At 41.2% G+C, this 27,265-nt stretch overlaps 3 protein-coding genes across 5 annotated transcripts; 2 read left to right on the top strand and 1 right to left on the bottom strand.

Moving 5' to 3' along the window:
- Positions 1-100: 100 nt before the first annotated feature.
- On the top strand, positions 101-4,229 carry LOC139398209 (matrix remodeling-associated protein 8-like). Of its 2 annotated transcripts, none has more exons than XM_071144334.1 (8): positions 101-233; positions 358-699; positions 790-1,119; positions 3,059-3,115; positions 3,311-3,451; positions 3,560-3,607; positions 3,695-3,757; positions 4,089-4,229. In XM_071144334.1, the coding sequence occupies exons 1-8, from the start codon at positions 170-172 to the stop codon at positions 4,100-4,102; spliced, it is 1,059 nt and encodes a 352-aa protein (XP_071000435.1). In that variant the 5' UTR covers positions 101-169; the 3' UTR covers positions 4,103-4,229. The 2 variants fall into 2 exon arrangements, with proteins under 2 accessions (XP_071000435.1, XP_071000434.1); XM_071144333.1 differs by having other exon boundaries at positions 3,308-3,451.
- On the bottom strand, positions 4,069-7,661 carry LOC139398208 (uncharacterized). Of its 2 annotated transcripts, XR_011631438.1 has the most exons (9): positions 7,561-7,661; positions 7,140-7,439; positions 6,744-7,043; positions 6,330-6,611; positions 5,932-6,189; positions 5,689-5,793; positions 5,491-5,522; positions 4,467-5,327; positions 4,069-4,416 (listed from the first exon to the last, which is right to left on the bottom strand). XR_011631438.1 is itself a non-coding variant. In XM_071144331.1 (8 exons), the coding sequence occupies exons 1-8, from the start codon at positions 7,625-7,627 to the stop codon at positions 5,235-5,237; spliced, it is 1,437 nt and encodes a 478-aa protein (XP_071000432.1). In that variant the 5' UTR covers positions 7,628-7,661; the 3' UTR covers positions 4,069-5,234. The 2 variants fall into 2 exon arrangements, 1 of the variants encoding a protein (XP_071000432.1); XM_071144331.1 differs by having other exon boundaries at positions 4,069-5,327.
- A 462-nt stretch (positions 7,662-8,123) lies between these two features.
- Positions 8,124-27,253, top strand: LOC139398212 (choline transporter-like protein 4). The gene is made up of 22 exons (XM_071144337.1): positions 8,124-8,331; positions 9,599-9,647; positions 10,019-10,092; positions 10,361-10,439; positions 14,012-14,111; positions 14,445-14,576; positions 14,841-14,901; positions 15,102-15,216; positions 15,415-15,498; positions 16,714-16,826; positions 17,216-17,338; positions 17,661-17,760; positions 17,850-17,942; positions 20,171-20,276; positions 20,439-20,698; positions 21,370-21,464; positions 21,614-21,717; positions 21,864-21,937; positions 22,098-22,168; positions 22,746-22,840; positions 23,842-23,926; positions 27,141-27,253. Exons 1-22 carry the CDS (start codon positions 8,124-8,126, stop codon positions 27,251-27,253), a joined length of 2,334 nt encoding a protein of 777 aa, XP_071000438.1.
- Positions 27,254-27,265: the final 12 nt, after the last annotated feature.

Genomic DNA, 27,265 nt, shown 5'->3' with positions numbered 1-27,265 from the left:
TTAAGCATATAATCTTCAAAACAACATTCTTTTTATGTGAGAAGTCAATAAATGTTTCCCCGCAAATGTGTATTCATGACCCATATAGAAACTAGGCCTTGGAGAACTGAGATTGGACTCTGAGATGAGAGACTAACTTGATAAGGAACTTCACACACTCACATGGATAATGGCACTGTTTCAGTCACACGGGTTATCAATACTTCTGTTGATCATCAGAACACAGTTTGCTGGTGAGTAGTCATTTTTTATTAAATTGCACTTGATTTAATTGTCTGAAAGTAATTTTTAGAGCAGTATGCATATTTAAAAAGTTAATATGCTAATTTGATCTATTTTTTTCCCATAATTTCCCAGGTGCTGAGTCTTGTTCTCATGTAGATGCGCCACAATTCATCACAGCTACTCAGGAAGAGGTAGCTGTCCTCCCCTGTTTCACATCAATCCACAAAGCAACCAGAGTGAAATGGACAAAACTTTCACCTAAACCTGAGGACATCTTGGTGTGGCCTGATAATCCATCTGTGGCCCATAAATCAGAACGTGTGGCCTTCGAGTCGGGAGCGGATGTTGTGGTGGCTGGAAACCTGTCCCTGTCTCTAAGAGATGTAAGGAAATCTGACGAAGGGCTTTATAGTTGCAATGTCTGGTTGGGATGGAGTTGTGTTCATGTGAAAAACATCACTCTAAAAGTGAAAGGTAAAATTATATATTCCATTTATTTCTATGTAAGTGTCAAATAAAAATAGAGTAAACCTTGTTTGACTAAGCCTCTCCTCTCCTCCAAAGAATGCAAAATTCTACATTCAGTTATGGCAGCACCCAACGGGATAGCTACCCTGCCTTGCCTGTTGAACATGACAACAGGAAATACTCAAATATCATCAGTGGCCTGGGCAGAGATCAAGGGAGACAGTGAGATCCAAATACTTCAATACCCTACAGATATCTCCAACCAAACATTCCTAGGAAAAAGGGTGAGCTTTGGAGGGAATCTCAGTTCAGGAGATGCATCTTTGGCTCTCTCCATGGTGGAGTACAGTCACAGCCAATGGTACAGATGTAGGTTGCAGATGGGACAAAATGAACGCTGCTTTGAGGTCAAGCTGCAGGTTAAAGGTGAGTATGTGCTAGTACATTCTTATTCGGAATATACAGTGCATTCGGAAAGTATTCAGACCCCTTGACTTTTCCCACATTTTGTTACATTACAGCCTTATTCTAAAATTGATCAAATTGTTTTGTTTCCTCATCAATCTACACACAATTCTCCATAATGACAAAGCGAAAACAGGTTTTTAGAATTTTTTGCAAATGTATAATAAAAAACATAAACATAAATACATTATTTACATAAGTATTCAGACCCTTGGCTATGAGACCCAAAATTGAGCTCAGGTGTATCCTGTTTCCATTGATCATCCTTGAGATGTTTCTACAACTTGATTGCAGTCCACCTGTGGTAAATTAAATTGATTGTACATGATTTGGAAAGCACACACCTGTCTATATAAAGTCCCCAGTGGTAAATTAAATTGATTGGACATGATGTGGAAAGCACACACCTGTCTATATAAAGTCCCCAGTGGTAAATTAAATTGATTGGACATGATTTGGAAAGCACACACCTGTCTATATAAAGTCCGCAGTGGCTACCAGTCATTCATTTTAATCCTTGTCATATGAAGAAAAATAATGAAGGGAAATTATAGATAAAACATATCAGTACTCATCGGCCATTGGAAATAAACATTACACAACAAGTTGGAAATCGCAAATTCAACAATGAGTGGTTTGGAAAGAATCAGTGGTTAACTGCAAGCATTGGAAAACAATCATTAGCCTGCTATTCAGTGGAGTGGCTGTGGGGTGCCAAGTCTAATATTAATGGTCTCTTTGCCTAGTTTAAAATTATAAACGTTCAACATTGGCCATGCTGTCAATGAAGCATGATTTGTGCCGTGCTCAAAACAACTGTTAACTCGGAACTGCAAAATCTGACTTTAGTGAGTTCAAAACAACTGTTAAGTCGGAACTGAAAAATCTGACTTTAGTGAGTTCAAAACAACTGTTAAGTCGGAACTGAAAAATCTGACTTTAGTGAGTTCAAAACAACTGTTAAGTCGGAACTGCAAAATCTGACTTTAGTGAGTTCAAAACAACTGTTAAGTCGGAACTGCAAAATCTGTTGAAGACTCTGGGAAAACAAGCTATGACTGTATGTCCACGAAGGACCGCTGGGCCACCTTCCTCTTCAGGTGACCAAGAACCCTATGGTCACTTTGAAAGATCTCCAGAGTTCCTCTGTGGGGATGGCAGCATCATTCTGTGGGGATATTTTTCAGCGGCAGGGACTGGGAGACTAGTCAGGATCGAGGGAAAGATGAACAGAGCAAAGTACAGGGAGATCCTTGTTGAAAGCCTGCTCCAGAGCGCTCAGGACCTCAGACTGGGGTGAAGATTCACCTTCCAACAGGACAACGACCCTAAGCACACAGCCAATAGAACACAGGAGTGGCTTTGGGACAAGTCTCAGAATGTCCTTGAGTGGCACAGCCAGAGCCCGGACTTGAACCCGATCGAACATCTCTGGAGAGACCTGAAAATAGCTGTGCAGCTACGCTCCCCATCCAACCTGACAGCTTGAGAGGATTTGCAGAGAAGAATGGGAGAAACTCCCCAAATACAGATGTGCCAAGCTTGTTGCGCCATACCAAAGACTCAAGGCTGTAGTTGCTGCCAAAGGTGCTTCCACAAAGTACTGAGTAAAGCGTCTGAATACTGATGTAAATGTGATGTTTCAGTTTTTTTTATTTTTTATGAATTTGCAAACATTTCTAAAAAATGTTTTTTGCTTTGTCCTAATGGGACAACTTGTGTGTAGATTGATGAGGGGGAAAAAACAATTTGATACATTTTAGAATAAGGCTGTAACGTAACAAAATGTGGAAAACGACAAGGGGTCTGAATAATCTCCGAATGCACTGTATCTATATTTGTCAACCATTGCATTGGCAATTTGATGTTCTATAATGATCATTTTCTACCATTGAATCAGAACAGGAGGAGAACCTGGTTGTTCGGACTTTCACCACAACTGAGCTAACAGACCCTGGTAGGTGTACAATGTTTTTCTCTTATTTGTGTCTTTTATTTATTTAAAATAACAAATCTACTGAATATATTTGTGGACATATTTATCACCACTGGGTTTAGAGGACAAGAGACACACGACAGGCTTTACACTCAGTTCAATCAAATGAGACCATGAATGACTGTCATCATATTATATTGATGCTCTACTCAGCAGTTACTGCCAGGGGGAGTCCAGAAAGAGTTGCGACGGCTACAGTTGGAACGGCTACTATAGTGGCTTCATCCATGTGTGTGATTGTCATAATGGCTCTTACGCTGGGATTGATCATTTGCCTCAGGCGCCGCAGACACTCAGGTATGTACGGACACTACTCTGGTTTATATTGACCTGGTAAAGTCAGGCTAAATGTTTTGAAACACACAGTATTATTGTATTGTGAATCTGCCTCTCTCTCTTTCTCAGATGGAGATGAGTCTGACTGGAATGCTTATGAAGATGTACAAGACCCAGGTAAGCCTGTTGATTATGTCTCATCCTGAATGTGCTCATAGGGCTCCTGGTCCACCTAAATAACGTCTTCATCTATTTTTTTCACAGCAACGGGACCCAATTGTCTGTATTCACTTGCAGATTTGGACCAGAAGGACAACCTACACACTTGTGAGTTTTTTCCACAATATTTTTGTACATTTTTTTTTAACCTGGGCCTCGATTCAATCCGGACCACAGTAGATCCGCGTTATAGCACAATTGGCATTTTAAAGGCAATGCTTCCTGGTACGCGGAGATAGCACTCACGGTAAAATGCATATGTCAGCTCAATCGGAATTAACCTTTAAACATCAAGCATGCTAAAATGCAGATCTTTTGCGATCTGGATTGAATCTAGGTTCTGGTCACTGTCTGAGTCCAGGTTACAATGTTTCTAACACCTTCAGTTCTGTAAACAATTAACATCTCATTACATTGTATTTATTTTTATTTATTTCAGTTCAATGCCAGTGAAAAGAATAATCATCTTTCAATCAACACACCATGTCTTACCGAACCATTCACAAAACATCTGTAAATGCTTTTTTTATGATATTCACCCACTTATCTTTCAACCCCTGGTATAGCCTACATAGTATTACACAATAACACTCTTATCTTTCAACCCCTGGTATAGCCTACATAGTATTACACAATAACACTCTTATCTTTCAACCCCTGGTATAGCCTACATAGTATTACACAATAACACTCTTATCTTTCAACCCCTGGTATAGCCTACATAGTATTACACAATAACAATCTTATCTTTCAACCCCTGGTATAGCCTACATAGTATTACACAATAACACTCTTATCTTTCAACCCCTGGTATAGCCTACATAGTATTACACAATAACAATCTTAGTTGTGAAATCATCAAATGGATGAGGTGACCAATTGTATTTAGCTTGATTTGATTGGACATATTCCTTTATTTGTGACCCCATGGTGGAACAACTTTTGCTGATGCTTTTCTACACCAAATGATGTGTAGTTGGGAGCTGTTCCAGACAGAGAGACATGCTGTTCTGGGGTTTTTACTTGTATTGCTAATGCTCACACACTGCCATCCTGTATTAAATAAACACACTTATCTGTTCACTCTCATGTGTTATGTGTCTTGTCTCAGTCCCATACATCTACAGAGTTTTACACTGCTGAAGAGAAGCTACCAGGTTTCATGTGGGATGTGTCTTGTCTCAGTCCCATACATCTACAAAGTTTTACACTGCTGAAGAGAAGCTACCAGGTTTCATGTGGGATGTGAAAGTCAGCAGAGTGATGTTCAAGACAGGAGGTGGGATGACTTAGCCATCAACCCCCCACACTGAGGAGTCATACTGAATGTGTTCCTGTAACCAACTCATGTCGGGGTTTTTAACTGTGGTAACTAACTGGTGATAATCTGTAGAGGTTATTTTCTTTTTATGAATTTATTTCCACCATAAAAAACAACCTGCATAGACTTGATGTCATGGTGACACTTATAATGTTCCAAAATATCAAGGGAAATCCAAACCACAAAACAATGCCAAGTACAAAGTAGTCAAATTAGATTTAAAACTCAACTAATAGCCTAAAGATAGAGGACATGACATTACACTCAGTTCCCAGCCTGCAGAAGATCATAGAAACTGTTGTTGGTTACTCCGGAAGGTTGAATTGGTTGATCTTGAATCTCGTCATAGAGATGAGCCTGCGAAGAAAAGAAGGAATGTGTAAAACCAGTTGAATTTAGTTCACCAACATGGTAAAAGGGTTAGAAGACATTTAGTCAAATTTGATGTGACGTTGTAGGCATACTCAATTGGGCTTCACTTGTTAGTGAATTACATAGTTGTGTTTTATTGAATCCTTACCATTCCAACAGGTGTCTGCTGTTCTTCTCCTTCTATAGGCAAAGAGGGACAAATGTCAGCTTTATTTCACATGAATTTAATTCCGATGATATGGCTTTCCTTTTCACTGCTGTTCATTACTGTAGGTTTCATCAAGGATGCAACATCCAAATTGCAGTTTTGTAACACACACAATCTAACCAGTGAACAAATACGTACGAGCAGCACTTCCCTTGCCCTGCCTCTTCCAATACATGCCCCCTCCAACAGCACAGAGCAGCAGTAGCAGAAGGACTGACCATCCCACTGCAGGTAGAACACGACCTATTTGCAAAGACGTATAAAGTCACAGATACTGTATTACAACTCAATATCTTATCACAACATCACAGTAATGAAAGAATACAGCCTCAACACAGATCATGGCTATGCATTGTTCCAAACTACTTTCAAAAGTCTTACCTCTCTGGATGGTCCACTCCTTTACAGCCATTTCAACCCCCTCTCTGAGCACGGCGCAGGCTATCTTCTCTGTGCCCTGGCGGTCAGGGAGGAAGAGTTTGGAGATGAGGGTGTTGTTATGTCCTATAGGGCCACTCTCCAACCCATCCTGGCCACTGTGAATCCAGGATAAATTGAAGTCTCCACAATCTTCCACACAGGTGAGTGAGCAGGTCAGGGTGAGATTGTTTCCGTCTGTGGTAGCATGCTCTGCAGATACTGAGTAGAACAACAAGAAGATCTACTTGATATCAGGACAAAGCAGTGATGTACTTTGTGCCGTTACCCTAATTTACTAAGTTTATACATAGTGTAAGGCACTTATTCATGTCTCAATGGTACAACCCATTGACACTCACCATCCAGAGTGTGTAGTAAGATTCTGTTCTGTTGCGAGCAGTTGTAGAGCCCAGAATGCAGTGTTTTCACATTGCTGATGACCAAAGACCCGTCTTGGCTGATGTGAGATGCAGGAAGGTGACCCTGAGTTCCAGCTGAGACATCGCCTGACCGAGACAGACTGGACAGTGACCTTTGACCCAGAGTCCACTGGAATCTGCTGCCCACCTCGAGAGAGGAGTGGGTGGCACAGGGAAGTGATACTGACTCACCCACTGCGACAAACACTTCCTCTATACCTCCTGAAAGAGAGAGAGAGAGAGAGAGAGAGAGAGAGAGAGAGAGAGAGAGAGAGAGGAGGGAGGGGAATTTGGTTGCAATATACTACTGTGTTAATGCAAATATGATGCAATAATACATAGTTCCAAACGTACCTGTAATTTCTGTGGTATAGCTGAGGGACGTCTTCACAACCTCTCCTTCAATCAGTTGACACCGCCACTTCCTGTGATGGTCTGTCTTCCTGACACCTCGGATGGTCAGCGTAGAGAGGCAAGCAGATGAACGTTCGGTTTGAAATCTCTCTCCCTGTAGCACTGTATTGGCCTCATTCAGCCAATTCAGCTTTATTTCACTTTGGTTGCATTGTGGGACAAGGCCTGAGAATATATTCAGGTAACATTGGAGCTTGATATCCATCTCTGGTGCTGTATTGGTGTCTGTTGCCAGAGTAACTGGTAAAAAAAAATGTAAATAATGGTGACAACACTCACTCAGAAATAGTGTGTATAAAGACGGACAATTTAGGTTGATCATAAATGGTAACATACTGTTGAGAAGCTGAAGAGAAACACTTGAACTGGTATCCCCATCTTCACAGGTGTAAACTCTTCCATCATCTATTTCAAGAGGTTGAATATGTAGAGAGCAGTCATGTCCCACTTTCAGTCGACTGGCTCTTCCTGAGTTTGGACCATCCGTTTTCACCTTGCCTGATAGTTCTAATTGGTTAGGAAACCCATCTTTCACTATACTCCAGGTAACAGAGGAGCAGGAATTGATGTAGGATGTACCACATGGTAAACTCACACTGTCTCCAATTGAAGCAAAGATTCTTGTGGGCCTACGGTCTTTTGAATAGTGTAAAAACAAGTGTTACAACATTTCTCATAACAAAATTAATAGGGAATCAATAAATATTTTATTTAAAATATGTTTAAAAAAATATAATGTTAAAGGAATCTTATTTACCAGATGACTGGAGTCCAAGTCTAGTCTGTAAAAGCATGCAGAGACACAGTTTTAAGTACAGACACATCTCTCCGTCTTGTGATTTTCTTTTGACAGTTTGTGTTGTCATTCAGGAAATGACAAGTTCTCACTCATCTTCTCTTTTTTCACCAACTTCTAGAAATACCAGCCATCATGCCCTGGTATTTTTTAACCAAGTAGGCCTGATTTTTTTGCTCTTCCCCTTTCCATTCAGTTCTATTTGAAATCTTATGTTTTATAACCTAGCCTACAAACACAAGACTGTATGAGGTGAAAAAAATTAACGAATTGAGATAAACCATGCAGAAAATTATGGCATTTCCCACCAAACGGATGTTATATAAATTCCATGACTGTAAAGAATATTCTACTATTCTCCCATATTACATTTATTAGATTTATTAAAAAAATTCAGCCTGCTCATTGATTGATTTATTGAATTAAATCAGCATAGCAGGAAGAGGCTACATGTTTTGAATGGGGCCAAGAGTTCAACTGTTTTCCTAGCGATCATACAGCAACATTCCAAAATGTATGTCATAATGACAGGGTCGCGCTGTTGGCTACGGTTGTACCTATATGACGTCACCGTTTATCAACGCGGAAAAGACGTCCAGATGTTCGGATTGAACAAAGCTAAACTGGGCCTTGAACATAAACCCGTGCGCGGCCATTTAGAGTCAAACGCTCCGTTTCTTCGGCGCAAGGTCATGAAAATGAAAGGAACCAGTAAAAGGGCGGAAGAGAAGGGTGAGTTATTCTAACCATCTCAACAATTTCAGTATAGGCAGTCACTCATCAATATTCAGTGTTGGAAAAAGTACCCAACTGTCATACTTGAGTAAAATACCATAATATATCAAAAGTGAAAGCCACCCAGGAAATTACTATTTAAATTGACTTAAGTATCAAAAGTAAATATAATTGCTAACATATACCTAAGTATCAAAAGTAAAAGTATAAACCATTTAAAATTCCTTGTATTAAGCGAACCAGATGGCATCATTTTCTTGTTTTTTTCAATTTAAGGATAGCCAGGGGCACACTCCAACACTCAGACATAATTTACAAACAAAGCATGTGTGTTTAGTGAGTCCTCCAGATCAGATGCAGTAGGATGACCAGGGATGTTCTCTGTTTAGTGAGTCCTCCAGATCAGAGGCAGTAGGATGACCAGTGATGTTCTCTGTTTAGTGAGTCTCCCAGATCAGAGGCAGTAGGGATGACCAGGGATGGTCTCTGTTTAGTGAGTCCATCAGATCAGAGGCAGTAGGGATGACCAGGGATGTTCTCTGTTTAGTGAGTCCTCCAGATCAGAGGCAGTAGGGATGACCAGGGATGGTCTCTGTTTAGTGAGTCCATCAGATCAGATGCAGTAGGATGACCAGGGATGTTCTCTGTTTAGTGAGTCCTCCAGATCAGAGGCAGTAGGGATGACCAGGGATGGTCTCTGTTTAGTGAGTCCATCAGATCAGAGGCAGTAGGGATGACCAGGGATGTTCTCTGTTTAGTGAGTCCATCAGATCAGAGGCAGTAGGGATGACCAGGGATGTTCTCTGTTTAGTGAGTCCATCAGATCAGAGGCAGTAGGGATGACCAGGGATGTTCTCTTGATAAGTGCTTGAATTGGAGCATTTTCTGTGCTACTAATCATTCAAAATGTAACGAGTACTTTTGGGTGTCAGGGGAAATGTATGGTGTTAAAAGTACATTATTTTCTTGAGTAATGTAGGGAAGTAAAAGTACAAGTTTTCAAAAATATAAATAGTAACAAAGTGCAGATACCCCAAAAAACGACGTAAGAAGTACTTTCTAGTATTTTTACTTAAGTACTTTACACCCCTGTCAATATTTGAAATTATTTTGTCAAACCAAAGCCAATGTTGTTGGCCTTCTCGTTTTTGCAGTTACAGTAGACCTACATCAACAGTGAAAACTGCTGCAAAAGTAAAAGTCCTTTGACCAATTTTCCGTCCGAAAGAACCCTGTGTGCTGAATCTGTTCTCTTTCATTTCAGGCTATGCCGCTCCCTATGATCCATTCTTCAGTGGACCAGTACGAAAGAGGTTTGTGCAGACTCATCAATGGTTGTTTTCCTTCATTCAATCTCGATTTCCATTTGGACTATTTATGGTGTGCGTCCCAAATAGCAACCTATTCCCTACACTAGGGCAGTACCTTTATCCAGGGTCTGTATAGGTTGAAAGTTGGGACATATACATACAATTTGTATTTTTTTCTAGCATAGATCTTTTTAAATGCACTGCTAAAATCACAGCATATGCAGAAGCACACATACAAAATCATGCTCACATTACATCTTAGATTTGTGTACAACTCTTTTGAAAGCGGACATGCTAGCTAGCTGTCATGTGGATTAAGTCCACCTTGTTCAAGCATATGAATCAGCTGATTTCATTTCTTTGTGTCATTTCAGGAGCTGCACAGATCTGATCTGCTGCATACTGTTCTTGGCTGTCATAGCTGGTTACATGGTCATGGGAGTTCTGGGTAGGGAAGTCTTCATCATCGTTTGAAGATGGCATGACTGTCATCATATGATATCTGTTTTTTCCCTTGCTCATCTAAAAAGTCAGTATCTGATTGTCAATGTCAACATGACAATGAGAGAGATGATTCCCCTGTATACTGTTCGGCCATCTTTTAGTGTACAGCACAGTAGGCCTAGCTACATCGACCGAACCACTCTGAAATTAAACCCCTGTCATGGAAGTGTGTGATATGATTTCCTCTGGTTCTTTCTCTCTCCCTCCATCAGCCTGGTTGTTTGGAGACCCTCGCCATGTTCTCTTCCCCAGGAACTCCACCGGAATGTTCTGTGGAGTGGGAATGAATAGGTGAGTAGCCTATAAAAAACAAAAAGTCACAAAAAGTGCAAGATAGTGGCTCATCCTCCTTGGCCTAGCTTTGTGTAGCTTAAGAAGACTGAGAATGTTGAGTGAAGGATAATGGGATGTCACAGTATGTTATGTCTATCTAGCTATAGGTCCTATGTTACTGTATGTCTACCTAGTTATAGGTCCTATGTTACTGTATGTCTACCTAGTTATAGGTCCTATGTTACTGTATGTCTACCTAGTTATAGGTCCTATGTTACTGTATGTCTACCTAGTTATAGGTCCTATGTTACTGTATGTCTACCTAGTTATAGGTCCTATGTTATGTCTATCTAGTTATAGGTCCTATGTTACTGTATGTCTACCTAGTTATAGGCCCTATGTTACTGTATGTCTACCTAGTTATAGGTCCTATGTTATGTCTACCTAGTTATAGGTCCTATGTTACTGTATGTCTACCTAGTTATAGGTCCTATGTTACTGTATGTCTACCTAGTTATAGGTCCTATGTTATGTCTACCTAGTTATAGGTCCTATGTTACTGTATGTCTACCTAGTTATAGGTCCTATGTTATGTCTACCTAGTTATAGGTCCTATGTTACTGTATGTCTACCTAGTTATAGGTCCTATGTTACTGTATGTCTACCTAGTTATAGGTCCTATGTTACTGTATGTCTACCTAGTTATAGGTCCTATGTTACTGTATGTCTACCTAGTTATATTACTGGTCCTATATTACTGTATGTCTACCTAGTTATAGGTCCTACTACCTAGTTATAGGTCCTATATTACTGTATGTCTACCTAGTTATAGGTTACTATATGTCTACCTAGGTCCTATATTACTGTATGTCTACCTAGTTATAGGTCCTATGTTATGTCTACCTAGTTATAGGTCCTATATTACTGTATGTCTACCTAGTTATAGTTCCTATGTTACTATATGTCTACCTAGTTATAGGTCCTATGTTATGTCTACCTAGTTATAGGTCCTATGTTACTATATGTCTACCTAGTTATAGGTCCTATGTTATGTCTACCTAGTTATAGGTCCTATGTTACTGTATGTCTACCTAGTTATAGGTCCTATGTTACTGTATGTCTACCTAGTTATGGGTCCTATGTTATGTCTATCTAGTTATAGGTCCTATGTTACTGTATGTCTACCTAGTTATAGGTCCTATGTTATGTCTACCCAGTTATAGGTCCTATGTTACTGTATGTCTACCTAGTTATAGGTCCTATGTTATGTCTACCTAGTTATTGTTCCTATGTTACTATATGTCTACCTAGTTATAGGTCCTATGTTATGTCTACCTAGTTATTGTTCTACTATGTTACTATGTTACTAGTATGTCTATACCTAGTTAGTTGTATGTCTACCTAGGTCCTATGTTACTGTATGTCTACCTAGTTATAGGTAGTTATGTCTACCTAGTTATTGTTATGTTACTATATGTCTATGTCCTATGTTATGTCTACCTAGTTATAGGTCCTATGTTACTGTATGTCTACCTAGTTATAGGTCCTATGTTACTGTATGTCTACCTAGTTATAGGTCCTATGTTATGTCTACCTAGTTATTGTTCCTATGTTACTATATGTCTACCTAGTTATATCCTATGTTACTGTATGTCTACCTAGTTATAGGTCCTATATTACTGTATGTCTACCTAGTTATAGGTCTATGTTATGTCTACCTAGTTATAGGTCCTATATTACTGTATGTCTACCTAGTTATAGGTCCTATGTTATGTCTACCTAGTTATAGGTCCTATGTTACTGTATGTCTACCTAGTTATAGGTCCTATATTACTGTATGTCTACCTAGTTATAGGTCCTATGTTACCTAGTTATAGGTCCTATGTTACTGTATGTCTACCTAGTTATAGTTCTGTATGTCTACCTGTTATGTCTACCTAGTTATAGGTCCTATGTTACTGTATGTCTACCTAGTGGTCCTATGTTACTGTCTACCTAGTTATAGGTCTACCTAGTTATAGGTCCTATGTTACTGTATGTCTACCTAGTATACCTAGTTATAGGTCCTATATTACTGTATGTCTACCTAGTTATAGGTCCTATGTTATGTCTACCTAGTTATAGGTCCTATATTACTGTTACCTAGTTATAGTTCCTATGTTACTATATGTCTACCTAGTTATGTTACTGTATGTCTACCTAGTTATAGGTCTATGTTACTACCTAGTTATAGTCCTATGTTACTGTATGTCTACCTAGTTATAGGTCCTATGTTACTGTATGTCTACCTAGTTATAGGTCCTATGTTACTGTATGTCTACCTAGTTATAGTCTAGTTATAGGTCCTATGCTACTGTATGTCTACCTAGTTATAGGTCTATGTTACTGTATGTCTACCTAGTTATAGGTCCTATATCCTATGTTACTGTATGTCTAGGTCCTATGTTACTGTATGTCTACCTAGTTATAGGTCCTATGTTACTACCTAGTGTCTACCTAGGTCTGTTATGTCTACCTAGTTATATGGTACTGTATGTCTACTGTATGTCTACCTAGTTATAGTCCTATGTTACTGTATTATGGTCTATGTTACTGTATGTCTACCTAGTTATAGGTCTAGTTATAGGTCCTACTACCTAGTTATAGTCCTATGTCTACCTAGTTATGTCTACCTAGTCATAGGTCCTATGGTACTGTATGTCTACTGTATGTCTACCTAGTTATAGGTCCTATGTCTACCTAGTTATAGGTCTACCTAGTTATAGGTTACTATATGTTATGTCCTACTATATGTCTAGTTATAGGTCCTATGTTATGTCTACTACCTAGTTATAGGTCTAGTTATAGGTCCTAGTTATAGGTTACTATATGTCTATAGTTATGTCCTATGTTACTGTATGTCTACCTAGTTATAGGTCCTATGTTACTGTATGTCTACCTAGTTATAGGTTATAGGTCCTATGTTATGTCTATGTCCTAGTTATAGGTCCTATGTTACTGTATGTCTACCTAGTTATAGGTCCTATGTTACTGTATGTCTACCTAGTTATAGGTCCTATGTTACTGTATGTCTACCTAGTTATAGGTCCTATGTTATGTCTACCTAGTTATAGGTTATAGGTCCTATGTTACTAGTTATAGGTCCTATGTTACTGTATGTCCTACCTAGTTATAGGTCCTATGTTACTATATGTCTACCTAGTTATAGTTATAGGTCCTATGTTACTGTTACTAGTTATAGGTCCTATGTTACTGTATGTCTACCTAGTTATAGTCCTATGTTACTGTATGTCTACTAGTTATAGGTCCTATGTTACTGTATGTCTACCTAGTTATAGGTCCTATGTTACTGTATGTCTACCTAGTTATTGGTCCTATGTTACTGTATTAGTACCTAGCTACAGGCCAAGCATCAGAAATCATGGCTGAGTCCTAAACAGACCTATAAGGTGGTGCACTCTAAAGGGATATAGGGTGTCTGTCAGGATGCTGGAACAGGGGCCTGGATGTGCATTATGCTAACTCACTGAGTGTCTGAAAGAGATCAAGTTGAGACAACTCAGTCTTTGTTTTTAACTCTGTCTTGCCAGAGACCAGCCCAGGATGATCTATGTGGACATACTGAAGTGTGCCACGACCACCAAGGTGATGGCAGCAGCGCTCGGAGGCACACAGTGTCCCACCACACAGGTCAGACTCAAACTGTATCTGTACGATCACATCCTACCTGTCCCCGTCCGTTTGACCAGAGTCACATAGGACATATGACGTAACAGATAGGACATACTGCATAGGGTACAACATGTAGCTTAGGACACATACCACTTCATGTAATAGTCAACAGTATGGGGCCACATCATTTGGGGAATAGGGTTTCATTTGAGATTTGACTCACTCTCTCTCTTGATGGTTTCACTCACACTTTCGTTACCTGTGATACGTCAAATGTGAGACTGCGGGAAATCAAGGTTTGCCGTACACTAATGTCTGGTCCCTCCCATCTCTCTGTCCCTTCCTCTGCAGGTGTGTGTCCCTAAGTGTCCGTCTCACTTCTGGATGCTGTCTGCTGCTGCCTATGACCCCGACGCCAATCCCAAAGACTTCTTCCATCAGCAGTACTGTGACCACAGCCTCAACCTGACTACCACCACCTGGGTACAGGGCATTTTACACTGTTATCAATGTGCTTATAGAGACTGGAACTGGGTGTGTGGGACCATTAGTCCCAAGCAATCTGTCAAGCATAGCTACATTATGTAGCTTATGTCTGTGTAAAAGGGTTTGGTTGATTGGAAAACATTTTAATTTGAGGCATTGATTAGAAACAGATGTAGTTTCTACATGTCCGTCTGTTAATACAGTGCTTCTGTATATTGGCCATCCTTCTAGTCATGTTTGGTCCTGTACTCTCTCTTTCAGACTGTCCAAGAGATCCTTGATGCAGAACTTTGTCCGTCCTTCCTTGTTCCAAGTAAATCAGGTGAAGTAGTTTAACATGGCATCCATCCTCACATCTACTGACAGGACTGTTAATGTGTACATTACATAATAAAATAAAAAAGGATGTCTACATAATCATGGTACAGAGGATGAAGTGAAACAGCAGGAAACTGAGGTGAATCCACTCTGAACCTTTTCCTCACTCTACTCGTCCGTATGTTGTCGTTTGAATCACTACAGCTCTGGGGAGGTGTTTGCCCAGTCTACATGCTCTCAAAAGTGCTCCTTCCAACTTCACTCTGCCCGGAATGGCCTCCGTCAACGAGACAGTCAACAGCATCAGAAGCGCCATGGGGTTATCATTCATCCAATGAACTAATATTCTCCTGTAGATACTATATGCTTGTGTCCCAAATGGCACTCTTTTCCTTTTGTAGTGCACTATTTTTGACCAGGACCCATAGGGAATAAGGTGCCATTTGGGACACAGAATATGTGTAGCTAAACAGATCATCACTGTCCTCTAACCTACTATATCTTTCCATTATTCCAGCTCACTGATATCAGGCTTCAACAGAAAGGCCGTAGGAGTGAGGGTCTTTGAGGACTTTGCCTCCTCCTGGTACTGGATCTTACTGTAAGTCTGAGCTTCCAACTATCTCACAGTGGGTACATAGTACTACATAGAGCCATGGTACTACATAGAGCCATAGTACTACATAGAGCCATAGTACTACATAGAGCCATAGTACTACATAGAGCCATGGTACTACATAGAGCCATGGTACTACATAGAGCCATGGTACTACATAGAGCCATAGTACTACATAGAGCCATAGTACTACATAGAGCCATGGTACTACATAGAGCCATAGTACTACATAGAGCCATGATACTACATAGAGCCATGGTACTACATAGAGCCATAGTACTACATAGAGCCATGATACTACATAGAGCCATAGTACTACATAGAGCCATAGTACTACATAGAGCCATAGTACTACATAGAGCCATAGTACTACATAGAGCCATGGTACTACATAGAGCCATAGTACTACATAGAGCCATGGTACTACATAGAGCCATGATACTACATAGAGCCATAGTACTGCATAGAGCCATAGTACTACATAGAGCCATAGTACTACATAGAGCCATAGTACTACATAGAGCCATGGTACTACATAGAGCCATGGTACTACATAGAGCCATAGTACTACATAGAGCCATGGTACTACATAGAGCCATAGTACTACATAGAGCCATAGTACTACATAGAGCCATGGTACTACATAGAGCCATAGTACTACATAGAGCCATGTTTACATGGAACTCCATTCCACATCAAGGAACTCAAGCAAGCAGTAAAATCTGATTTAAAAAAACAGAGTGACTTACAGGAGCAATTAGGGTTACGTGTCATGCTCAAGGGAACAGCGGCAGATTTTCCCCTAGTCGGCTCTTAACCGCTAGGCTACCAGCCGCGCCAACCGTCAACAGCCAACCGGTACTAACGCTAGTAAACCAACCAACAGTAAATCTTGTCAGTCTACCAGCACCAACTAGTCCACTGGTGTTTTACACTGTATGTCTATACCATGCCTGAGCTGTCTCTGTTCCAATATCCACACTATCCTACCACTTAGTATGAAGCAATGTGTTGACCATGTATTAGAAGTGGTATGTCAGTACAGACATTGGATGTCTAGTTGTTTGCAGTGGTCTGGTGGTTGCTCTGGACAGTTGCTTGTCAACCAACCAACACTAATGCCAGTCAGTCAGAGTGTTTAGCATGCCCATACCATGCCTCAGCTGCTCTCCAACAGTTTGCTGCGTGCTGTGTTTGCAGTGGTCTGACGCTGGCTCTGCTAGTCAGTGTGGTGTTCCTGTTGCTGCTGAGGTACCTGGCCATTGTCCTGGTCTGGATTCTCATGGTGGGACTTCTGGTGGTGGGAGGCTACGGTAAGTCTGGCTCATATAGCCCTGCAGCCTGGCCTGGACTAGATTATGTGGATCATATGTAGGGATAAAGTGGTGGTGGTGTCTGTCTGTCTGTCTGTCTGTTTGTCTGTCTGTCTGCCTGTCTGTCTGTCTGTCTGTCTGTCTGTCTGTCTGTCTGTCTGTCTGTCTGTCTGCCTGTCTGTCTGTCTGTCTGTCTGCCTGTCTGTCTGTCTGTCTGTCTGCTTGCAGACAAGAAAGACAAGGGTCAACATGCTTTTCTTACTATTTTGACTTTCCAATCTTTTGTATCTAGCAATCACTATTTTATACTCACATGCTAGCCTTATCTGGTTTTCTGTTAAATCTAGAATTATGACAGAATTTGCATAATGGGTTCTTCTCCTCCCCAGGAATATGGCACTGCTACTCAGAATACTACCATTTCAGCACTTCTAAACTGAAGTTCGGTGATCTAAGCTTCAATACAAATATCTCAGTCTACCTTCAAGTCAAAGAGACCTGGCTTGCTTTCTGTGAGTTTGATCATTATGTACTGTCTATGGGTTATATCAGTGGAGGCTGCTGAGGGGAGGACAACTCATAATAGTATCTGGAACGAAGCGAAACCATGTGTTTGATGTATTTGATACCATTCCACTCATTCCGCTCCATCCATTACCACAAGCCCATCCTCCCAAATTAAGGTGCCACCAGCCTCCTGTGTCCAAAGATTGGCATATATTTCTATTTAATTTAACATTTTTTATCCAGGAAGTCCCATTGAGGTCAGAGGACCTCTTTTACAAGGGAAACCTGGCCAGCTCAATAAAAAACACTATTTCTTTCTTTCCTCAGTGATCATCCTGTGCGTGTGGGAGTCCATTTTGATTCTGGTGCTTAGTTGTCTCAGGAGGAGACTCTCTGTTGCTGTTGCTCTCATGGAGGAGTCCAGCAGGTCAGACATGGCCTCAGATTTGATTCATTGTATTTATTAGTGTTTTATCCTGTATGAAAGGATGTGTAATGTGTGTGTTCTGTCGGCAGGGTGGTGGGTTACCTGATGTCCACCCTGCTCTACCCTCTGTTTACCTTTGTTCTGCTGGTGGTGTGTGTGGCCTACTGGGGAATGACCTCCCTGTATCCTTTGACCCATCATACATGGGGTTTCCATTTCCAATGCTTTCTAATGCATAAGCTAACTGGTTATTTTCACTGCTTATTTTGTCATGTGTGTTTTAGCCAGTGGTTGGAACAGAACAGAAAACGAGAAAAGAACAAAATTTTTAGAGGAACAGAGAGAGAATCGGGAACGAAAGTGATCTATACTGTTCTGGAACAGAACCGTTATTCTACTGTAACCCCCCCCATCCGGAGTATAGTCTACTGTAACCCCTCCCCCTCCGAAGTATAGTCTAATGTAACCCCTCCCCATCCGGAGTATAGTCTACTGTAGCCCCTCCCCCTCCAAAATATAGTCTACTGTAACCCCCCCCCCCACATCCGGAGTATAGTCTACTGTAGCCCCTCCCCCTCCAAGATATAGTCTACTGTAACCCCTCCCCATCCAGAGCATAGTCTACTGTAGCCCCTCCCCCCCGAAGTATAGTCTAATGGAGTATAGTCTACTGTAACCCCTCCCCATCTAGAGTATAGTCTACTGTAACCCCTCCCCATCCGGAGTATAGTCTACTGTAGCCCCTCCCCCTCCAAAATATAGTCTACTGTAACCCCCCCCCCCCCCCCCCTCCCCATCTACATCCGGAGTATAGTCTACTGTAACCCCTCCCCATCTAGAGTATAGTCTACTGTAACCCCTCCCCATCCGGAGTATAGTCTACTGTAGCCCCTCCCCCTCCAAAATATAGTCTACTGTAACCCCCCCCCCCCACATCCGGAGTATAGTCTACTGTAGCCCCTCCCCCTCCAAGATATAGTCTACTGTAACCCCTCCCCATCCAGAGCATAGTCTACTGTAGCCCCTCCCCCCCGAAGTATAGTCTAATGGAGTATAGTCTACTGTAACCCCTCCCCATCTAGAGTATAGTCTACTGTAACCCCTCCCCATCCGGAGTATAGTCTACTGTAGCCCCTCCCCCTCCAAAATATAGTCTACTGTAACCCCCCCCCCCCCCATCCGGAGTATAGTCTACTGTAGCCCCTCCCCCTCCACATCCGGAGTATAGTCTACTGTAACCCCTCCCCATCTAGAGTATAGTCTACTGTAACCCCTCCCCATCCGGAGTATAGTCTACTGTAGCCCCTCCCCCTCCAAAATATAGTCTACTGTAACCCCCCCCCCCCCCACATCCGGAGTATAGTCTACTGTAGCCCCTCCCCCTCCAAGATATAGTCTACTGTAACCCCTCCCCATCCAGAGCATAGTCTACTGTAGCCCCTCCCCCCCGAAGTATAGTCTAATGGAGTATAGTCTACTGTAACCCCTCCCCATCTAGAGTATAGTCTACTGTAACCCCTCCCCCTCCGGAGTATAGTCTACTGTAGCCCCTCCCCCTCCAAAATATAGTCTACTGTAACCCCCCCCCCCCCCCCCCCCCCCCCATCCGGAGTATAGTCTACTGTAGCCCCTCCCCCTCCAAGATATAGTCTACTGTAACCCCTCCCCATCCAGAGCATAGTCTACTGTAGCCCCTCCCCCCCGAAGTATAGTCTAATGGAGTATAGTCTACTGTAACCCCTCCCCATCCGGAGTATAGTCTACTGTAACCCCCCCCCCCCCCCCCCCCCCTGAAGTATAGTCTACTGTAACCCCTCCCCAACCGGAGTATAGTCTACTGTAGCCCCTCCCCCCCAAAGTATAGTCTGCTGTAGCCCCTCCCCCTTTGGGGTATAGTCTACTGTAGCCCCCCCTTCGAAGTATAGTCTACTGTAGCCACTCCCCCTTCAAAGTATAGTCTACTGTAGCCCCTCTCCCTTCAAAGTATAGTCTACTGTAACCCCTCCCCCTTCGAAGTATAGTCTACTGTAGCCCCTCCCCCTTCAAATTATAGTCTACTGTAGCCCCTCCCCCTTCGAAGTATAGTCTACTGTAGCCCCTCCCCCTTTGAAGTATAGTCTACTGCATAGTTTGCCCACTCCATAGCAAGCTGCTCTATCCACACTGATTGGTAAAGTCGAGCTAAAGGTAAAAAAAAACATTTCAGAGGTTTAAAAAGGAAGAGAAAGGAACAATATAAACAATGACTTCGAACCGATTCATAACTTTTGTTTCCTGGTCGGAACAGTGGAACGGAACCAAAAAAAATGATGGTTCTGTTCAGAACGAAATTATTGGAAAATCATTTTGTTTCCAACCACTGGTTTTTGCCTTTAGTTTGGTTGGGTCCTTGACTCGAGGCTCCCCACAGATACTTGGTCACATCAGGGGCCCCTCTCTACAGAGTGGTGTCTCTTAGCGACCCCTCTGTAGATAAGTGTAGTCTCATCAACGGCTCTGAGACCTGCAAGCCACAGGTAGATGGCTTCGCTTCTATTGGTTTCAATTGACAAATGATTCTGATGTCAGAACCCCATGTTTGCAACCCACCTTGAAATGAGGTAAACTAGGGGAAACACTGCCTCCCACTTGTCTCATATTTCTCTCCTCCTCCCCTGTCCTCTCCTCTCCCTACCCAGACGTTCAACTCCTCGGCCTACCCATACTGCCCGTCGGTGCGCTGCATCTTCTTCAGGTACGATGACACAGGCCTGTTCCAGCAGAACCTGGTTTACCTGCAGGTCTTCAACATCTTTGCCTTCCTGTGGTGTGTGAACTTTGTCATCGCCCTGGGCCAATGTACCCTGGCTGGGACCTTTGCTTCATACTACTGGGCCTTCAGCAAGCCTGCAGAAATCTCACCCTTCGCCCTGTCCCAGTGCTTCATACGCACTCTACAGTAAGACATGAGGGACTAAGGGTTTCTGTGGGGGGGGGACATAGGATTGTGCCTTAAGCCAGACAGCTCTGACACACACACTTATCCCATCGGACATGCTACCAGGGGTCTTTTCACAGTCCCAAAATCCAGAACAAATTCAAGAAAGCGTACAGTATTATATAGAGCCCTTATTGCATGGAACTTCCTTCCATCTCATATTGCTCAAATAAACAGCAAACTTGGTTCCAAAAAACGCCTCTCCCCTATTTGACCTAGATAGTTTGTGTGTATCTACTGATATGTAGGCTACATGTGCCTTTTTTTAAATGTATGTAGTTCTGCCTTTGAGCTGTTCTTCTCTGTTGATGTTCTGTATTACGTCATTCTGTATTATGTCATGTGTTGTGTGGATCCCAGGGAGAGTAGCTGCTGCTTTTGCAACAGCTAATGGAGATCCTAATAAAATCCCAAAATACCACAAAGCTTACCTACCTGTATCTTGAATATGAGGGCACTAGTTGTGGTAGATAAGCTAAGCATAATGATGGGTCAGTGTGAAGAGATATTTGATGTCATATCTTTTTAGACTGCGTCTAATGTGCTGTATTTCAGTAGCAGACGTTGGGTTCTGCTCGTGTGTTCATATGGAGTTCATTATGAAATGTGTTTATTTCTTCCCTTCCTGGAAGGTACCACGTGGGCTCTCTGGCATTTGGAGCCCTCCTCCTCACCTGCTTCCAGCTAGTCAGGTTGGTGCTGGAGTACCTGAACCATAAGACCAGGGGTAAGGCCACACACACACACACACACACACACACACACACACACACACACACACACACACACACACACACACACACACAGTATGCACAAATAGACGTGGTTTTATGAGTCATTGACTAAAGGGAATCCCATGTTGTGATGTGTCTCCAGGTTCTCAGAGTGCCTGTGGTCGGTTCCTGTTTAACTGTCTCAGATGCTGCTTCTGGTGTCTGGAATACTTCCTGAAGATCCTCAACAGGAACGCTTATATCATGGTCAGTCACTGTCTGGCATTCCTTTTAGCAGCCATTAGCATCCATGCACCTCTTCTAGCTCAGTTGGTCATTTATTCTTGGTGTAGGAACATGCAGTTCATCCTCGTCAGTAATGTCAGTAATGCATCATTCTGAATGACTGATAGATCGCCATCTACGGGGAGAGCTTCTGTGTGTCAGCCAAAAATGCATACAGTCTGTTGATGAGGCACATCGGACGGTAAGACTGGGTTTATTTGGTTGGTCGATCTTCTGCTCTCTCTTTTATTTGTATTTTTCCTCTACTTCCAATATAGTCAAAGACATTGATATTGGTTTCTATGTAAGATGCTTCCGGGTTGTCAAGATTCTTTAATGTGTCATCCTCTCGTTGGCCACAGGGTGGTGCTACTGGACAGAGTGACAGACATGCTCATATTCTTTGGCAAACTACTAGTGGTGGCAATAGTTGGTAAGAGAAGTTTACCTGAACTCACATTTGTTTGAACTTTAAGTATGAATAGCAGCCTGAAATCCAGTCTGTTTCTGCCAACATTCCTCTACTTGCCAGTCCTTGTCATGCCAAACTTGTTACTATCACTCCTGAAAGTGGTCTAAGGCACTGCATCTCAGTGCAAGAGGTGTCACTATAGTACCTGGTTCAAATCCAGGCTCCATCACATCTGGCTGTGATTGGGAGTCCCATAGGGCACCTCATAATTGGCCCAGTGTTGGGGTAGGCTGTCATTGTAAATAAGATACAACTAAATAAAATAACTCACTTGCCTAGTTAAATAAAGGTTAACTAATAAACACAAACAGACTGGATTTCAGGCTTAATGAATACTGAGTTTAATATATTGTGTCTGGACTTCTGATATTATAAGAATCTTCATACACATGAAATAGTATAAGACATAGTACTGTAACTATTGTGTTGGCCATTTTATCTTCAGTGGTTGTGTTTATTATCAGCATCTTGTTTTCCTTCACTAAGGAAGTAGGACTATTATAATGATCTAATGGCTGACCTGTCTCTGTTTTATCAGGTGTGTTGGCTTTCTTCTTCTTCTCTGGACAAATCCGCCTGCCTGGCGACACGTTCCAGGCCGAGATGCTCAACTATTACTGGGTTCCCATCCTGGTACGTCCATGCAACAGTATTGTTACCAAACACTCAACACTCACAGTTCTTCATTGACATTCTATCTTCGATGAACACATTAGACCAGCGTTTCCCACACTCGGTCCTCGGGACCCCTAGGGGTGCAAGTTTTGTTTTTTACCCGAACACCATACAGCTGATTCAAATGATTAAAGCTTGATGATTAGTTGATCATTTGAATCAGCTGTGTAATGCTAGGTCAAAAACCAAAACGTGAACTCCTTGGGGTCCCGAGGACCAAGTAAGGGAAACCCTGTATTAGATGTTGTATGCAGGTTTGAAATTGATTTAGAAATGAGATCATGAAAATGGCTGATTTTCATTTAGTTTCATTCACTGTTGAACTTAGTAGAACCTCCTTTGATATGAGATGATTATTTATTTTTTAGCCCCTTTTCTCCCCAATTTCGTGGTATCCATTTGGTAGTTAGTCTTGTCTCATTGCTGCAACTCCCGTACGGACGCAGGAGAGGCGAAGGTCAAGAGCCGTGCCCAAGCAAGCCGCACTGCTTCTTGACACAGCGCTCATCCAACCCAGAAGGCAGCCGCACCAATGTGTCGGAGGAAACACAGTACACCTGGCAACCGTGTCAGCGTGCATTGCGCCCAACACGCCACACAAGTCACTAGTGCACGATAGAACAAGGACATCCCTCCCTGCCAAACCCTCCCCTAGTCCGTACGACACTGGGACAATTGTGACCACCCCATGGGGCTCCCAGTCGCGGCCAGCGGCAACAGATCCTGGACTCAAACCCAGAATCTGTAGTGGCACAGCTAGCAGCACAGCTAGCACTGCGATGCAGTGCCTTAGACCACTGCGCCACTGCGGAGGCGGATATGAGACTATTAACGCAGTAGCCTGTGTTGCTAACTGCCGTGTATTTTTAAAGTTACATTTACTGTATGTATTGTCAGCAGTGTATTGATTGGTGCTGTTAGAACTCATGCAGCTATGTTGTCGTAATGTTGCTCTGCAGACAGTGATGGCCGGAGCCTACCTCATCGCTCAGGGCTTCTTCAGTGTCTACAGCATGTGTGTTGACACCCTGTTTCTCTGCTTCTGTGAGTACCAACACCATCTAACTCTCCAACAGCACAACACCACCTAACCCTCCAACACCACAACACCACCTAACCCTCCAATACCTACACCACTATAACTCTAACAGGGTAAGGTAGTCTTGTGGTACAGTAGTGTAAGGAAGAGTAAGGTATAATATAGTAAGGTATAGTAAGGTATAATATAATAAGGTATAGTAAGGTATAATATAGTAAGGTACAGTAAGGTGTAATATAGTAAGGTACAGTATGGTAAGGTACAGTAGAGTAAGGTAGAGTAAGGTATAATATAGTAAGGTAGAGTAAGGTATAATATAGTAAGGTATAGTAAGGTATAATATAGTAAGGTATAATATAGTAAGGTATAATATAGTAAGGTACAGTATAGTAAGGTACAGTATAGTAAGGTACATTATAGTAAGGTATAATATAGTAAGGTGTAATATATTAAGGTGTAATATAGTAAGGTATAATATAGTAAGATACAGTATAGTAAGGTATAGTAAAGTGTAATATAGTGTCATGACGTTGCCCTCTTTGGGTATAGCAAGCCCCATCCCCCTCTCCTCCTTCAACTAGGCTGCTGTGGTCCGAGAGAGGTCATAAATTCCTGAGGTTCTCCTCATGGTCACACTGTATAAGAGACAGAGTGAATTTTCACAGAGAACAAAGGAATTTCTTCCACCTCACAGAACTTGAGGTCCAAACAAATTACACGTTCTGGAGAAGGTATAAAAGATCGGTGAAGAATCCAGCTACGAACTGGTCCGTTTGTTACAACTTGGGGAAGTTCATGGCAGGTGGTGTGGCCACATTACCATGATGCTGTTTATATAATAGCCTCAGATATGAGGTTTACATCTAATTGTTGTATAACATGAATGAGTGAGTATGATACTGTTTGTAAAATTGTGTAATGTGATTTTGGACTGTTTAATGAAGGAAACTCCAATTCCCTTTTGAGTTGAACTAAATCAGAGGACCGCCCCTGAGCCCAGTTAGGGTCAGGCATCCTGGGACAGCCCCTTTTCTGCAATTCCCTATAAAACCCAACTTTGAGAAATTCTCAGGCAGACCATGTTTCTCTCAATCACAGGAGTACAAAGGTTGCAGACCATTGCTGAATCTTTTAACCATACCACGTGGTTAAACTCTTAGACTATCGATACCGACAGAATAAGAACAAGTCTTTGATATTAATTACTAGTCTGCAGCTAGGAATTTGGTATCATTGAACGCGAAGAACGACAACTGCCGAAACATCCATTCTACAACAACATGAATGAATGTCACCATGAACTATCCACTATAACCTCGACAGAGAGAGCGAGACGGACAATTCTACAAAAGAAACAAACTTTTCAACAGCGATCAAGACGACACACTGAGCGTAAATATATATATATGATTGCAATTGTTCCCGAATGAGTGAGCGTTCATGTGTAAAGGATAAGCATTTCAATTGTTCTCAGCTGACCCCACTCCCCGTTTTGTCCACCAAGCCGCGATGCCGGTTTAGCCCACTAGGGCACATTCTCTTATAATTTCTTGTAACCATATTGACTTTGTTTGTTTGTTTATGCACTTCTGTGAATTACTTAGTTAGTAATAAATAAATGATTTAAGACAATTGATGTATGAATGACTCATAGTGAAGACTGGGTTCGTGCAGATAACCAACAATTTACGACGTTTGGAATGAGACTAACGTGAGGTAAAATAAATAATTCATTAATCAGAAGACTATTTGATCAGATATAAAATATCTGAAAAGTTATTTTAGGAAATGATAACTTTGTAATCTGAATAATTTCCTTGGTGCCCCGTCTTCCTAGTTAATTACAGTTACATGATTAATCAGTTGATCGTGTAATAATAATTACAGAGAATCTTTAATAAAAACAATAAGTCTTCAATTTAATGATAGTAAAGACACGACAATAGTAAGTGACAATATAGTAAGGTACAGTATAGTAAGGTATAATATATTAAGGTACAGTATAGTAAGGTACAGTATAGTAAGGTACAGTATAGTAAGGTACAGTATAGTAAGGTACAGGATAGTAAGTTACAATATAGTAAGGTACAGGATAGTAAGGTACAGGATAGTAAGGTATAATATATTAAGGTATGGTAAGGTACAGTATAGTAAGGTATTGTAAGGTACAGTATAGTAAGGTATAATATATTAAGGTATGGTAAGGTACAGTATAGTAAGGTATAATATATTACGGTATGGTAAGGTACAGTATAGTAAGGTATAATATATTAAGGTATGGTAAGGTACAGTATAGTAAGGTATAATATATTACGGTATGGTAAGGTACAGTATAGTAAGGTATTGTAAGGTACAGTATAGTAAGGTATAATATATTACGGTATGGTAAGGTACAGTATAGTAAGGTATAATATATTAAGGTATTGTAAGGTACAGTATAGTAAGGTATAATATATTAAGGTATGGTAAGGTACAGTATAGTAAGGTATAATATATTACGGTATGGTAAGGTACAATATAGTAAGTTACAATATAGTAAGTTACAATATATTAAGGTATGGTAAGGTACAATATAGTAAGTTACAATATAGTAAGTTACAATATAGTAAGGTATTGTAAGGTACAGTATAGTAAGGTATAATATATTAAGGTATAGTAAGGTACAGTATAGTAAGGTATAATATATTACGGTATGTTAAGGTACAGTATAGTAAGGTATAATATATTAAGGTATGGTAAGGTACAGTATAGTAAGGTATAATATATTACGGTATGTTAAGGTACAGTATAGTAAGGTATAATATATTATGGTATGGTAAGGTACAGTATAGTAAGGTATAACATATTACGGTATGTTAAGGTACAGTATAGTAAGGTATAATATATTAAGGTATTGTAAGGTACAGGATAGTAAGGTACAATATAGTAAGGTATTGTAAGGTACAGTATAGTAAGGTATAATATATTAAGGTATGGTAAGGTACAGTATAGTAAGGTATAATATATTACGGTATTGTAAGGTACAGTATAGTAAGGTATAATATATTACGGTATGGTAAGGTACAGTATAGTAAGGTATTGTAAGGTACAGTATAGTAAGGTATAATATATTACGGTATGGTAAGGTACAGTATAGTAAGGTATAATATATTAAGGTATAGTAAGGTATAGTAGAGTAGTAGAGTAGTAGAGTGACTCCAGTGTTTCTCCCTCATACAGTGGAAGATCTAGAGAGGAATGATGGAACAATGCAGAAGCCTTATTACATGTCCAGGAACCTGATGAGGATCCTCCGCAAACCCAAACAGTTTGTTACAGCCCTGCCAGAGTAGTAGTAACCTTTA

The sequence above is a fragment of the Oncorhynchus clarkii genome, unplaced genomic scaffold (genome assembly GCF_045791955.1).
Source record: "Oncorhynchus clarkii lewisi isolate Uvic-CL-2024 unplaced genomic scaffold, UVic_Ocla_1.0 unplaced_contig_13509_pilon_pilon, whole genome shotgun sequence".
Taxonomy (NCBI): Eukaryota; Metazoa; Chordata; class Actinopteri; order Salmoniformes; family Salmonidae; genus Oncorhynchus; species Oncorhynchus clarkii.
The sequence above is the reverse complement of the archived record's forward strand: the minus strand, read 5'-3'. Positions and strand labels throughout refer to the sequence as shown.

Bases quoted from the DNA above. Each gene is read 5' to 3' on its own strand.
- LOC139398209 (XM_071144333.1), top strand. From the start codon at position 170: ATGGCACTGTTTCAGTCACACGGGTTATCAATACTTCTGTTGATCATC. The intron at 234-357 runs GTGAGTAGTCAT...ATAATTTCCCAG, and splicing joins CATCAGAACACAGTTTGCTG to GTGCTGAGTCTTGTTCTCAT. The intron at 3,452-3,559 runs GTATGTACGGAC...TCTCTTTCTCAG, and splicing joins CAGGCGCCGCAGACACTCAG to ATGGAGATGAGTCTGACTGG.
- LOC139398208 (XM_071144331.1), bottom strand. From the start codon at position 7,627: ATGTGTCTGTACTTAAAACTGTGTCTCTGCATGCTTTTACAGACTAGA. The intron at 6,612-6,743 runs GTACGTTTGGAA...TCTCTCTTTCAG, and splicing joins CTATACCACAGAAATTACAG to GAGGTATAGAGGAAGTGTTT. The intron at 6,190-6,329 runs GTGAGTGTCAAT...TGTTCTACTCAG, and splicing joins CTTACTACACACTCTGGATG to TATCTGCAGAGCATGCTACC.
- LOC139398212 (XM_071144337.1), top strand. From the start codon at position 8,124: ATGACAGGGTCGCGCTGTTGGCTACGGTTGTACCTATATGACGTCACC. The intron at 20,699-21,369 runs GTAAGACATGAG...CCTTCCTGGAAG, and splicing joins TGCTTCATACGCACTCTACA to GTACCACGTGGGCTCTCTGG. The intron at 23,927-27,140 runs GTGAGTACCAAC...TCCCTCATACAG, and splicing joins CACCCTGTTTCTCTGCTTCT to TGGAAGATCTAGAGAGGAAT.